This window comes from Nelumbo lutea, chromosome 4 (genome assembly GCF_056320005.1).
Source record: "Nelumbo lutea isolate HS-2025 chromosome 4, American lotus-T2T, whole genome shotgun sequence".
NCBI lineage: Eukaryota > Viridiplantae > Streptophyta > Magnoliopsida > Proteales > Nelumbonaceae > Nelumbo > Nelumbo lutea.
In genome coordinates this window covers 94,489,414-94,504,311 of record NC_142687.1, presented here as the reverse complement: position 1 = coordinate 94,504,311, position 14,898 = coordinate 94,489,414, and the positions used below count along the sequence as shown (strand labels likewise).

General features: G+C 37.4%; 1 protein-coding gene across 5 annotated transcripts in view; it reads left to right on the top strand.

Moving 5' to 3' along the window:
• LOC148861932 (putative serine/threonine protein kinase IRE) overlaps positions 1-14,638 on the top strand; it is a 38,719-nt gene extending 24,081 nt beyond the window's left edge. For 2 of the 5 annotated variants that reach the window (XM_088986432.1, XM_088986430.1), the window contains 9 exons: positions 6,304-6,511; positions 6,594-6,679; positions 7,414-7,502; positions 11,455-11,506; positions 11,601-11,657; positions 11,746-11,922; positions 12,007-12,084; positions 12,168-12,249; positions 13,455-14,638. In XM_088986432.1, coding sequence (XP_088842558.1) covers positions 6,304-6,511; positions 6,594-6,679; positions 7,414-7,502; positions 11,455-11,506; positions 11,601-11,657; positions 11,746-11,922; positions 12,007-12,084; positions 12,168-12,248 — 828 coding nt within the window. In that variant the 3' untranslated portion in view covers position 12,249; positions 13,455-14,638. Of the gene's footprint in view, positions 1-6,303; positions 6,512-6,593; positions 6,680-7,413; positions 7,503-11,454; positions 11,507-11,600; positions 11,658-11,745; positions 11,923-12,006; positions 12,085-12,167; positions 12,250-13,454 lie in introns of those variants that run through there. The other 3 variants (XR_016113327.1, XM_088986431.1, XR_016113328.1) reach the window with 3 other exon arrangements.
• The last annotated feature ends 260 nt before the right edge of the window (positions 14,639-14,898 follow it).

Below are 14,898 nucleotides of genomic sequence, written 5' to 3'. Positions count from 1 at the left end.
GGTCTTGCACCCAATTTTCCAGTTTCAGACAATAAATCAAGAACATATTTCCTTTGGGAAATAAGGATCCCATCCTTGGATCTAGCAACTTCTATGCCAAGGAAGTATCTCAACTCTCCCAGATCCTTAATCTCAAATTCTGCCAAATATCTACTTTTCTTCACAAACAGAGTATGATCCGACTGTGTCTGAACATAGCCGAGTTTAACAAGTGCAGCTCTAAATCTCTCAAACCAGGCTCTAGGAGATTGTTTAAGACCATAAAGAGATTTCTTCAATCTACATACCTTTCCTTGCATATCTTTCCCATACATCCCCGGGGGAAGACACATGTAGACTTCCTCATGTAAGTCACCATTCAGAAATGCATTCTTTACATCCAACTGATAGAGAGGCCAATCAAAGTGAGTTGCCAGAGATAAAAGAACCCTCACAGATGTCATCTTGGCAACAGGAGCAAAAGTCTCCAGGTAGTCAATCCCATATGTCTGTGTATTGCCTTTTGCAACAAGCCTAGCCTTGTACCTCTCAATAGTTCCATCAGCCCTGTATTTAATGGTGAAAACCCACTTGCACCCGACCGAATCCTTCCCTTCAGGCAAATCCACCACCTCCCAAATACCATTTGCATGTAGAGCATCCATTTCGGTTTCCATGGCATCTCTCCATTTTGGAATCCCAAGAGCTTCTGAGACAGACCTAGGAATGGGGTTAGAAGCAACAGAAGAGAGATAGGCAAAGTATGAAGGAGAAAGCAGGTCATAAGAAAGGTGTTTGGAAATGTAGTGTGTAGTACATTTCCGCTTCCCTTTCCTAACAGCAATGGGGACATCAAGGTCTAGAAAAGATGATTCCAAAGGAGTTGAAGCAGTACCTGTTATCTCATCTGTGATTGGGAATGTATGAGCTTCATCTGTTGTAAAGGAAACCACTTGCTCATTCCTGGATCTCTGCCTTTGATACACTTTGGGATTATGGACAGGACGAGGAGGTAAAGAATTAGGGTCCCTGGGACAAGAGGTATGAAGTGATTGATCCTCCTTTTACTCATTTGGTGAGGATACAGGTTTGTTAAGAGACTCAACTGGGACAGGAAGAGGAAGAGCAAAAACTTGTGACGGACTTTCCCCCTGTGGACAATGTCCATACTGAGAGGAACCATAAAAAGGAGAAAGTTCATTAAAGGTAACATCCATAGAGACATGTCGGGTGCCAGTCTTTGGATCTAAACAGCAATAACCCTTTTGTGTGGGGGAGTAACCAAGGAAGATACATTTGTGGACTTTCGGTTCAAACTTGTGTCTTTGCACACTTGGAATGTGAACATAGCAGGTACAGCCAAACACACGAAGAGGAATTGGGAAGAGATCCTTGTCTGGATGAAGAAGACTGAAGGGGGATTTAAACCCTAGAACCTTGGATGGCATACGATTTATGAGATAGGTAGCAGTAAGTACAGTATCACCCCAAAATCTTGTGGGAACATGTGAGACAAACAAAAGGCTCCTTGCAACTTCAACAATATGTCTATTTTTCCTCTGAGCAACTCCATATTTGCAAAATGATCATTAATGTCAACTTCTTGAACCTGCACTTGCCTTCTACTTTCTTCACTGCTGACCAAAGTATATCCTTGTGACAATGAAACATCTTCCTTGGACAAGATGTTTTGCTTTGTAATATCATATTCAGAATTCAGCTCTGTCAAGAACTCAAACACCCTATTCCGTTCAACCAATTTCCTGTATGTTTCAGCATCCTTAGGGGTATCCCAAGTCACAACCTCTATCAAATCAATCTCTTGCCATATAGATTTTAAGATTGAAAAGTATGCTGCAAGTGACTTCTCCCCCTGTCTTAGATTCTTCACATCACTTCTCAGTTTGTAAGCTCTAGCAGCATTCAACTTCTGGGAATAAGTCTCTGCAACACTATCCCAGATCTCTTTAGCCAAATTCATCCACAGATAATGTTGACTGATCTGTGGCTGCATTGAGTTCACAAGCCACCCAATCACAGTGTAGTTTTCTTGTACCCATCTCTCATAAGATGGATCATCCTTTGAAGGAGCTTTCTTGCTCCCAGAAATAAAACCCCATTTTCCTTTGCTACAAATATAGATTTTCATTGATTGTGACCAAGCTAAGTAATTGGTCCCATCAAGCTTGACTGTAGTTACAGCTAGCATAGAATCGGTTGGGGTTCCCAAAATCTGCCCATATTCAGCAGTATACTTGTTTTCAAAGTTTGAGAAATCCATCATGCAGAGTTCGGTGGTAGTTCTTTCTTTACTGTTTCAGCCTTCAAAAAAGACACCCAGCAACTTCCAAACACAAGGTATTTCAGATTCTAACAGCCGATGTCCCCAAGAGGAAGACAAAAGACCATAGTCCTTGAGTGACCTTTTGTCGAACACTCAGTGTGCAATACTTAACAGCCCACTATTTACTGTTTCAGCCTTCAAAGTATAGGGCACTGTTTACTGTTTCAGCCTTCAAGAAGGGGCTGGAATGAAGATGAGACTAGTATCACTTAGTTTTAAAACAGTCTCAGCAACTTCCCAACCCAATAATCAGTCAAATAGGACCTCCAAAGCAACCCAGAAATTTCTGAGTAGGAGCAGTCTAGCAACAGTGGCCGAATGAAGTAGTCTCAGCAATAGTGATTTCAGAGGTATTTCGGCTACTTGACAGTCCAGAAAAGAAATAAAAACAACCCAGAAATCTCTGGATTAAATCAGATTAGAGGATAGCCGAATAGCTGTACTGTTTCCAAGGAAACTTCGGACCTTTTAACAGTCCAGAACAGTGAAAAATTAACCCAGAAACAACTGAGCAAAGACTTACAGCAAGAGAGTCTCTGGTTTGAACAATAAACCAGGGCGAACACTTGTCCTCTAGGATGACTTCGAAAACCCTTTTCTCTGATTTTAAATCAGGCAAAGCAACTTGTTCTCTGATTCTTCCTGGTCACCAAACCCTTCTCCAAGTGTGTAGAAGCTTGGGAACCCTCCAATGACCTCCAAGAATCAGGCGGATGACTGTAAACTCTCAGCTCTAGAACCTCCTCATGTAGCTGGCTGAACTAGAACCACATGAGGGACACACCAAGCAGTGGCCTGCTCTAATACCAAGTTGAAAAACAGTCCTAGAAGTAGGGACTATGTTTGAAACAAAGAAAACTAGCAAGAGAGGATTAGAGAAGAAGAGAGAGCTGCGGCAAGAAGGGTTAGAGGATGAGGAGTTCGAACTTAACCTTCCTCTAACTCTCTAATACACTTTTATTAAGTTAATCTTTTAGTAATTACAAGAGAGGTCCTTAGTTGGACAAGAAATTACAAAAGATGAACATAAAAGAGTATGGGCCCAGAATAAGGCCCATTACAGAGAAGAACGTAAAGATAATATACAGTAACAGCCTATGGGCCATTCGGCCCATCTTCTCTACAATAAACAACAGGTAAAAAATATTCATTCAACACAAAGCTGCACCCAAAGAATGCAGCCCTTCATTCCTGTCTTATTGCTTTGCATCTTGCCTCTTATATAGGCTCAATTCACAAAGAATTGACAGTTACATCTCAACAACCTTTCTTCTTGATCAACTGCCCAAGTTGTTAGACTCTTTCTGTTGACCTGTCATCTTCTTCCTTCTAGAATAAACTTGTTGTATAATGGACTTGATCCCTGGACTCACAGATCTTGGATCCCTAACATAGTAACACATTCTGTCTCTGCTATACTTGTTTTGTTGATGTTATGTTTCTTTACAGCCTATTTATTTTGCTTCATAAGTCATGGCATCATGGCCAACACTTGAACTGCTTTAAGCAATTTTTTCTTCAGTTTTAAGGGCATATGGCTAATCATGGAATACTCTTTCAGTGTATCTAAACTTCAGTAAGTAGAGAAAATGTTTAAAGAAATCATGCCAACATCCATCTTCGTCCGCCATTTTCAAATCTTCCCATCACCATTTCAACTTTCAAGGGCTACGTTCTTTCAAGTATATACTGCATATGAATTTAGAATCTCCATCCTGAATTATATAATCTAGAGGTAATTCGTACAGTGAATACTTCAGAGCAATGTTGCAAGATTCAGACTGGGCATAAAACCAGTATTCTTGTTGGGTCTTGGTTTTACCAGCTAAGCGGATGGTTTAGCCTGTTCAAACTGTGAAAATTGTCATTTAGTGGGACCTGGAAGGTAACTGTCACTGGGTCGCTGGTTCAACCATTTGGTCTAGTCTAAGTCTTACTTCTTCAGTGAACATGCTACCATGTATCAGTGTACTCTACTTAATGGACATTCATATTCTTCAGATGTTATTAAGTGGGAGAATAGAACAGCAGATACCCAACCCTATATAATTGGGATAAGGCTTGGATGATGATGAAGATAAACAGGGCAGCAGATAAATTTGTACATTTTTAAACCTGGTCTAAGAAGTTCCTATCTATTTTTTCTTGACTTTTTTATTTTTCCTTTTATATATCATTCTATTAAGGAGCTTTTTGATAATAGCTGAAATTGCTAAAATGAATCACTCATTGATCGGTCTGTTAGTGAATAAATTACTTTTCAATTGGTAACTGTAATCTTTATTAAATTGATGGAAAGAATATTATGTTCAAAGAGATTAGTGGAATATGCTTAACATCTCTAAGGTCAGAAGACTAAAACAAATTACCGCCTTCCCCATCCTATACAATTAGTTTCCCAATACAAGTAAGGTCTATTAACATCTTTCCTTGTGTCAGCCAAACTATTTGCTGACCTTCTGTCCCATCTAATTTCGGGTTTAACCTTCACCATCAGTCTTTTAATTCCTCTTACAGTGAAACTATGTTGCCATGTGCCTTGCCTGTCATCATGGATCCAGCCAATGTCCAACCTTGAATCTCCTTCCACTACAATATCCTTATCATTCTACTTATTACGCAGTTTAAGACCTTGAAGCACTGCTTCTAGTTCAGTTCTAGTCAAATCTCCCTGCCCAATTGGCCCTGAGCAGATAGCAATGATGTCCCCAAGGTGATTCCTGAAATCTTCTCCAATAACCGATGGTATGGGATTTCCCATATGGCATTTATCAAAATAGGGGATGATGACCCATTGCAACCTTTAACTATAACATCTATGGAAAAGGGATTGAACAAATCCAAAGTCTTCACCCAATTTACAATCTTCGCCATGATGTTTTCGATTAGGTCAGGTTCACTCTTTTCCATTAAATATACTAGCATTCCTCTCTTTTCACACTGTCCACAATATTGCTTCCCTTGTACACCTCTAAATCACCTATCCCCTTTTCTTTGGTGGTGAAAAAAAGGATTCCTTGAATAGGACCTGAGTGTCATCTGGAAGGCCCCACTTACATCCAAAGAGAGAAGAATAACTTCCAAATGCAAGCGACAAAGAAGCAGGATATTAGAATTTGAGAAGTACTCTCACCACTTGCCAAGCAAAGAACACATCTATGTGGGTTTGTCTTTTAGTGAATAAATTACTGAGGCTGCGAGCACTTTAGGCTGTGTTTGGTTTGAAAGAAAAGATAGGGAAAGGAAGGGAAGGTAGAGAAATCTATACAAACCTTGTATAGGTTTCACTACCTTACCCTTCCTTTCCCTATCTTTTCTTTCAAACCAAACACAGCATTAATGACTGAAATGAAGTTGGGCTGGTTACTGTATTGTTGAATATTGTTATTTAATTATTTTATCCACGAAGGTCGGAAGTAATAAGAAATGGTTTAAGCATCCAGAATATAATGATGGATATGGCACTGAAGAGAATGGAATAGCAAAACAGGACTCAGGTAGCCAGCTCCATATAGTTGATACAAGGCTTAGCCATTGCCCACAAGAAGACAAAAAATGAGCCATTCAGTTGGTACAAGGCATCTATTCTGTGGACAAATAATCAGATAATCCTACTATTTCACTTAGGATGGGAACACTCTAGCTTTTCTTTATTACCTTAGATATTACATTGTTTTTGTTGTTGTTGCTTTCCTTAAATATTCCATAGTTATTGTTGTTGTTTTTGTATCTCTAGTCAATGCTGCCAGTGCTTTTGCTTGATCCAATGTTTGTCTAGGCAATTCCACAGTTATTGCTTATCCATTTTGGAGTTTAAACTTGTCTATATTAACATATATATGGAATTTTAATTTTCTATCCCCCTCATATTCTTCTCTCTTTGACATCAATTAGCACTGTGTTGTATTTGTTAGTGTTACCATTATAGCTGATGATATTATTTGTCAACTCTCACAAATCTCTAATCCCTTCTGTTACAGTTGACAGATTTTGGGCTCTCAAAGGTTGGTCTTATCAATAGCACAGATGATCTATCTGGTCCAGTTGTTGGCAGCACTGCTCTTCTTGGTGATTATGAGCCAAAAACTGCAGAACAACAGACATTAAAAAGGGAACAGCGCCAAAAGCATTCAGCTGTTGGTACTCCTGATTATTTGGCACCTGAAATACTTTTAGGAATGGGACATGGTAAATATTTTTTTCTGTTAACTGAATACCATACACCTTACAAACCAGTGATTCTTTTCTTTTTTTCTGTTTGATTGCTAAGGTGCAACTGCAGATTGGTGGTCAGTGGGCATTATTCTTTTTGAGCTGCTTGTTGGTATTCCACCATTCAATGCAGAGCATCCACAGGTACTCATCTGATATTGACAGGATTTATGCTTTTCCAAATGATTTAGGAACACAGAGATGACCTTTTTCATGTTTTATAGTTGACAATAAAAAATTTCTGTGCCTCTGTTTTCTTGGTTATGTTTCTACAAGCATCACATGTGCTACTTAATGTCTATGATTTCAATCCTAATGGAGGGGTGCATCTGGATTTTATGTGATAGGCAAATGCCACTTAAATAAAAAGGAAAATTCTGAAAACAGCTGCAAGGCCAGCAATGTTGTACAGAGCAGAGTGCTGGTCAATTAAGAAACATGTCTAAAAAATGAGTGAGAGAAAGTAGACTAAGATGGTTTTGTCACGTGCATAGAAGACCATCAACAGTTTTAGCACCTATAAGAAGCAATTTGTTGTAAGTTGAAGGGGCTAGAAGGGCTAGGGGTAGATCAAAAAGAACATGGGGAGAAGTAGTAAAAAATGATTTAAAAGCCAATAATTGAGCAATGGATATAGCATAGCCAACCCCATATAGTTGGGATAAGGCTTGGATGATGATGTCTATATCTATGTCTGTACATGTATCTATCTATCTATCTACACACACACACACCAGACCTTCTAGAAGCAGTATTACTAATATTAGAAAGTGCTGCTAAATGTGATATTGAAACATTAATTAGGAAATCGGTGTATTTTAAATTCTGCACTATTTGAGAACAAACAATGCTTACTAACTGGTTGTTCTCTATTGCAGAAAATTTTTGATAATATAATGAACAGGGATATACCCTGGCCACGTATACCTGGTGAAATGAGTTATGAAGCACATGATTTGATTGATCAGTAAGTTTCTGAAATATTTCTATATAGTTAATCATCTTACACCAGTGCTTCTTTAAAGAATATCAATGATTTCTTATGCATGCATTTCTTGATGGTCTGATTAATTTTAATTAAAGAAAACAATATGTGTCAAATTTTAGTTAAAATGTGTACTGAAATATTATTAGCGTGTTACTCATTTTTGGGAAAGTAGTTATATTTTTTACAATCTATTTCGCATGAACAGTATTCTTGGGAGGGTAGTTGCATGGATACTAATCTATTAAATTATAGTTTATTTTGCATGAGAATCTTAAAAGGGATCATGATATTTTGACATATAAATGATTATATCAACACTCGTGGCCTTTGACCTTATGGGTAATTGTTTATGGAAAGCTGCTCATGTAAACTTCCTGTCCCCTGCCTGAGGGTTTGTCCCTTGATCAAAATTGGAGAATCCCTTTCCTACCTTTCTTCACATTCTAATTTTATTCATCATAAAATGTTGCAGTACAACCAAGTGGGCACACCCTTGTCCTGAAAGATGAAATGCCAAAAAAACAGGCACACAAATGACCTAAGAGAAAAGGTTGAAAAGACCCACATTCATAAAAAAAGGTTGGAAAGACCCATTTTATAATTGAAAATCTTCGTCTTTTTGTTAGGAGACAAATCGTCTACATTATGGAAACTATAGTTAATGCTAAAACACCAATAGTTTCTCAAGGCATCTACAGTCACATTGATCTCTGCATGGACATGAATGGTTCTGACCTCAAGAGCCACAATTAAACTGATGATACCTTGCCACCATTACAACACAATCCATGGGCACCTTGTTCTAGAAAAAGGGCTGTAAACAAAGTTCCTTGCTATAATTAAGCTATCTGAAGTCATCCAAACCTTAGCCACAATAGTGGAGATATTCATGTTTGATTTCCATATTGCAAATACTTTAGAATGCCTATATTGGGAATTGGGATCATAACTATTCCTTGAACAATATATTATTGTTTCCCCTAAATAAGAATACCTATTTCTCTAAGTAAATATATTTTTCTAATACATGTGACTTCTATCTGAAAAGTAGACTCAAGTGAAGTTGTTCATTTAAATTCTTGGTACCTACGCTTTTTTTTTGTCTCTGTTGAAATGAGTAAACTTAGTTCAAGCTTTCCCTCATTTTTGAGGTAAGGTATATGTCATTAAGGAGGCGTCAAAAATTTATAAAAGAGAATTCAACACTACTATACAGCAAAACACTGTACATTTCTTGAATATATTGGAAAACTCATCTGGAACAGTTTATATCTGTAGATTTTGGCAGATGAGCCATGTATATGTTGTCATTATCATCCTCCCAATCAGCCTGTCCTGTGAAACTTATATTCAAAAGTTCTAGAATTATACGCCATCCACACTGTTCATATACTGAAGCTGGTCTGGTTTTCCATTCCTTCGTTACTTCCCAAATCCACCCAAATTTCAGCCTTCTGAAGCCTCCTCGAATGAGCTAAAAAATGTCCAAAATATATTTAATGAGTTCTGTTAGTGAAGGGGTATTTTGGTCTTTGTACCTGTTGAGAGTGCTGATGTGTACTATTATGTTAGTTCGAGTGTCCCTTACTTAAATAAGGGCACTTATGTCTTCTCCAGTCATGTTAATAATATAATAACAGGTCTGGCCGAAACTAGGGTTGACTTTTTCATATTTTCGAACCAGACCTTTTCTCTTCTCCTTCCTCTTTCTTCCTTCTTCTTTCCTCTCTTCCTTCTTGCTGTTTACTTTACAGCTAACAAACAAAACAGACTCCTAGGGCAGGCCGAACTTTAACATGGTATCAGAGCAACATCAAACAAATCAGACCTGCTAGAATTCTGTTTTTTGCACATTCGAACTAGGGTTTTTCTTGGATTTCTCAGCCGTTGGTTGGAGACTGGGAAAAGGGCTGAAAAGGAGTGATCGCCCACTTCCCTTGGAGATTTCTATGCCTCCGGTGGTGTCGTTGTGATTGGTTGCTGTGGTTTCTAAGCCCTCCCCTAATTAATGTAGGGCTGGAGTGTGTAGTGCTCAGGATTCAGTGATAAGGGAATTCAGCAATGGCAGATAACAGTAATAGTACACGTCAGCACTCTCAACAGGTACAAAGACCGAAATACCGCTTCACTAACATGGAATCGAAGAAAGTAACATCAGTACTCCAATGAAGCTCTATTGTGACAATCAGGCAACGGTTCATATCTCTTCCAATCCGATGTTTCATGAAAGAACCAAGCACATCAAAGTTGACTGTCATTTTGTGAGAGAGAAGGTGCTGAATGGAGTGATAGAGACTGTATATGTTAATACAGGAAATCAGTGGGCAGACTTGTTTACAAAAGGTTTGAGTCAGGAGAGAGTGGACTACATATGTAACAAGCTGGGATTATATAATATATACTCACCAGCTTGAGGGGGAGTGTTAGTGAAGGGGTATTTCAGTCTTCGTACCTGTTAAGAGTGCTGATGTGTACTATTATGTTAGTTCGAGTGTCCCTTACTTAAATAAGGGCACTTATGTATTCTCCAGTCACATTAATAATATAATAACAGGTCTGGCCGAAACTAGGGTTGACTTTTTCCTATTTTCGAACTAGACCTTTTCTTCCTTCTTCTTTCCTCTCTTTCTTCCTTCTTCTTTCCTCTCTTTCTTCTTGCTGTTTACTTTACAGCTAACAAACAAAACAGACTCCTAGGGCTGGCCGAACTTTAACAAGTTCAAAAGGAAGGACCAAAATTCTTCGGTTCTATTGCAATGGATGAAGAGATGGTCGTTTGTTATTTCATCAAAAGAAGAAAAAAAGAATTACCTGGTTACAGAAAACGCATCCAGAGATGGGGAGTTCTAAAATTTAGTAATCTTACATTCATTAATTTCATATAAATGTAAATAGTACACATTGCAACCATGTAAAATAAATTCTTTGGAGAATATTTCATGTCCCCTTTAAAGTAGAAAGTGGCATGGGGAATTTTGAAATTTGGATCTCAAATTAAATAATTATAACCCCCTTCATCCACAATATTGATCATGTGTTTTTGTGGAGTCAATGTTTCTCTTCCTTTTCCAATGTTTTTAAAAGATGGAGGTATGAAGCAAGGCTGTAGAAGTTTCACATGTATGAGATGTGAGGCTTAAAAAGCATCATGAAATCTTATCTTTTTAGGAAAACATGATTTAACGTCTCCTTAGAGGGTAGAACTACTCATATTTAATCCACATCCAAAACATGTTCACCATTTAAGGGAGATTAGAACAATCATTATCTTCTACCCATAGCTAGTCTGAATTCCTGTGGTATATATAACACATTGGCCAATGAATTAGTGAAGACTGAGACCCCTAAGACAGGATCTGCAGTTCTGCATTGCAGGTTCTTGTTTCCTTTGTAAAGTTTCCTTGGGGCTTCCTATTAGTGCCTTTGGCATACACTGTTCATATATTATGATATGAATATGCCATACCAATTTGTTATGTGCAAATAATGAGATTCCATTGATACGGTCATCCCAATTGACTTATTGAACACTCCCGTTGCCATTTATCCAACAAGAATTAAACCCATGAATTCACCAATTATGACAAGATCTGCAAAGTAGGTTTTTTTTTAATTTATTGATACATAAATGCAAATTAGACTGTCATCACACACAGACACTCACCTCTCTAACAATAATTTCCAATAAAGACAGAAATGTACCCTACAATAATAGGGCATTGACTACCGGTAAAAATAAATAGTTGATTTGGTATCCATCCTTTAGTAGATAATTTTTTTCTTCTTTATTGAACTGTGCATCATTCACTTTCAGATATATATATATATATATATGCACTTAGATGTATCTCCTCACCTGTTATTGCTATTTTTCTTGCTTCAATGTATCTCAATAAAGCCTTTTATTAACTTTGATTTTCTTTCTTTTCAGATTGCTGTTTGAAAATCCCATCCAGAGACTTGGTGCAACTGGGGCCAGAGAGGTAGTCTTAAGTATTGATGAATATTTATCATCTGCAAGGTATTATAATAATAATGATAGATATACTGCAAAAAATATTTTTAACAATGTGGCAGGTTAAGTGCCATGCTTTCTTCAAAAACATCAACTGGGATACTCTTGCCAGGCAGAAGGTGGTTCTTTTCTTTTAAATTTGCAGTGATCATAAATTATTTTGCAAGAATATGCAAAACAAGAATTAAAATTTCTTGTTATTTGCAGGCTGCATTTGTTCCCTCAGCCGAAGGTGCATATGATACAAGTTATTTCACAAGCCGTTACATATGGAAATCATCAGACGAACAAGTTTGTCCATCTGGTTATGACTTTGATGATACATCTGAGACATGCAGCACATCCTACAGTGGCAGCTCATTCAGCAACCTACTAGATGAAGATGTATGGACAATTTTTTTCGTATTTTTCTTTTAATGTCTGTAAACTTTATGCCATCCTCTTAACTATTGGATGCCTGTGAAACAGGATGAATGTGGTAATCTTGCAGATTTTGGAACCCCTGCCCTTGCAGTGAAGTATTCATTTAGCAATTTTTCATTTAAGGTGTGACATGTTATAGCTGGATATCTTCTGGTTTACTAACTTAAGAAGTCATAATGCAAATTCTTCTCTTGTTGCATATCCAGAATTTATCTCAGCTAGCTTCCATCAATTATGATCTGGTTGTAAAGTGTAGCAAGGATTCTTCAGAAGCCTCCAAACCCTGAGGTATAATATAACAGTTAATTTATACAATTGCTTCAGAAGCAGAGTTCCTATATCAATCGTCATTCCAGTTTGTTTATATCTATTCATCCGTCAGATTTCACCTGTAGAAGTTAGTGACCGACCTGGATTCCATTCTGAAATAAAGCCGACACATATTTTTTCCAGTTAGTCACCTATATGTGGTAGAAATTGACTGACACATTTTTGGTGAAATAAAGCTGGTTGAAATATATTATTTATTCAATTTACTTCTTTCATAAAATATATATGTGTATGTGTGTGTGTTGACGGAAATTTAGCTCTTTTTCTTCCCTCTTGCCAGTTTTGTGCATATAAGAGTATACTTTTAAATGCTGACATCAAAGAATGAATCTTACATTGAACATGACACCCTTATATTAAACAGTTGACTCATTAAAATCCAACTGGCTCTAGGGGAGGAATAGTCTCTATCAGATACCCCCAGAGAAAGCCTAGCAATCCCATGAACATTTGGGATACTTAACCGGGCACCCACCAAAACCCAAACCAATGTTCTCAGATTTGGACTTGACGTTGCTTTGGTCACTGGGCATGTATTGAATGATCTGATCATCTGGTTCATGTGACTCAAATAAAAACCTAATTAATGTCTTAACCCATAGACCTGATCAAATAGGTTAGTGATTCAACCAATAAAGTCATTTGGTTGTTTACCAAGCCGATGATTTTTTTTTTTTTTTTGCAAAAAAGAAAAAAGGTTGTTTAAGTTAAAACATACTCAAAAAGTATGTCCAAGTGATGAACTAATAAATCCTAATGTTCGGTTCAACCACAAGTTGAAGATATTGATACAAACCATAAGAACATTTGAAGTTAGGTCTTTAGGTTGAAAGACAGCATATCCACCAGTACAACATGCTTTGATCAATTTTCTTTGTTACATGAGCTCTAATAAAAACACTAAAACATTATTATTGTCATCGTCATTTGAAATAGCCACATACAACACACGTGCACATTTACTGGTCATACTAAAAATACACATGTATATCTTAATTCTTGGGAGATCAATATTGTTCTTATCAATGATTATAAATATATAAATTTAATAAATCAGTTTTTAAATTTTTTTTATTTTTTAATAAATATGCACTAAGAAGTGAAAGTAGCTAAATGTTAAAATTTATGTGCTTTTCAATCTAACCCTCTTCATTAAGTTGCAGGTCGAAAAAAGTTCAACGAGTTAAGTAGTGACCTCCCGATGCAAGACAAATGAAGATAAACTTCGATGCTTCATGCCAACTGAACAGGATGGCCATGACAGCTTGGGTAGCAAGAGACACCATGGAAGGATTATTTATGGTACCGATAGACTGGGGAGATGTGATATCAAAATTGTTGAAGCTTTGCAGCCAAAAAAAAAAGTTGTAATATTGGTATTAACTATAGTTACAATGATATTGTCATCGAAGGGACTCAAACTATAGAGGCGGCCATTGATCTTGAGGGAAATGCTCCATGGAACATTGAGCTGATCGCCCAAGACACAAGGGAGCTGGTAGAAAACAGTGGCAAGAACATCATATTCAAGCACATTCTTCGTGAACCTAGTAGGTTGGCGAACTTCATCATTGGTGTATCAGATCCATTAGTAGCAATGGCTTTCCAGGAGACTATCGAGAGAATTAGACTAATTGACTTGTGGAGCAGCTATACCCCTCGCCTATCTTAGAGCTCTTCCCATTAAAGAAAAAACAACTTATTTGTGGCCTTTTTCCAGGCATGTCCATGAAAACTAATCCATATAAACCATGGGTGAGTTTTGGCATCCAGGAAAGTGTGATAAATGGTTATGAAGAATAGATAGTATTCATCACAGGATGTTTAGGCATATCTAATCGGGTTGTTTCTTTTGCATGATCTCTTGAATCCTTGGGCCCGCTCTCCCTAGGGTAAGGTTTTTTTTTTTTTTTCAATTTTTTGAACCAGGGGTGGGGAATAGGGAGTTTACTTGACACGTAGCCACGTTTCGTGTGCTCCATAATCTTTACAAAGTTATACCATACATCATTTTTGCGGGGGATGCAACACAACACAGTATGGAGAGTTGGCTGGTGAATGGTGATGAATCTACTTCAAGATTCATGAGAGCAAAAGAGGGGCTTAATTCATGAGAACCATTTTCTTGGCTGGTGAATGGTGATGAGTCTACTTCAAGATCTCGTGTCTTTGCTAATGGCAATCTTTGGTCGCCACTCGCTAGTGGTAATTGTATTTCTCAAATGTTTGGTACTGCTTTCAATGAGACAATTTTGTCGTTGGTCGAGCAAAAGAATATGGGCATTTTGGATGTTTTATTTTATTATTTTTTATTGGAAATGTTAATTTCATTAAAAATATTTTAGAGTACAACTAACAACCCCTAGTCTAGGGAGTTGATCCAAAGACAACTCAAATTACAACACTGCCCATAACATATTGTCCCTTACAGTCTTTTTTTGTTAAGCCATCTGCTAATCCTTAGTTGATCTTGTCCACTTGAAGCAAGCACCAATCTCCCTTGTTAAGCTAAGAATTTCCTTTATCAACTGCCTGTGTCCAGGCATCAAAACAATCTAACAGCCAACTAATTACCAACTTAGAATCCCTTTTTATGTCAATTTGGTG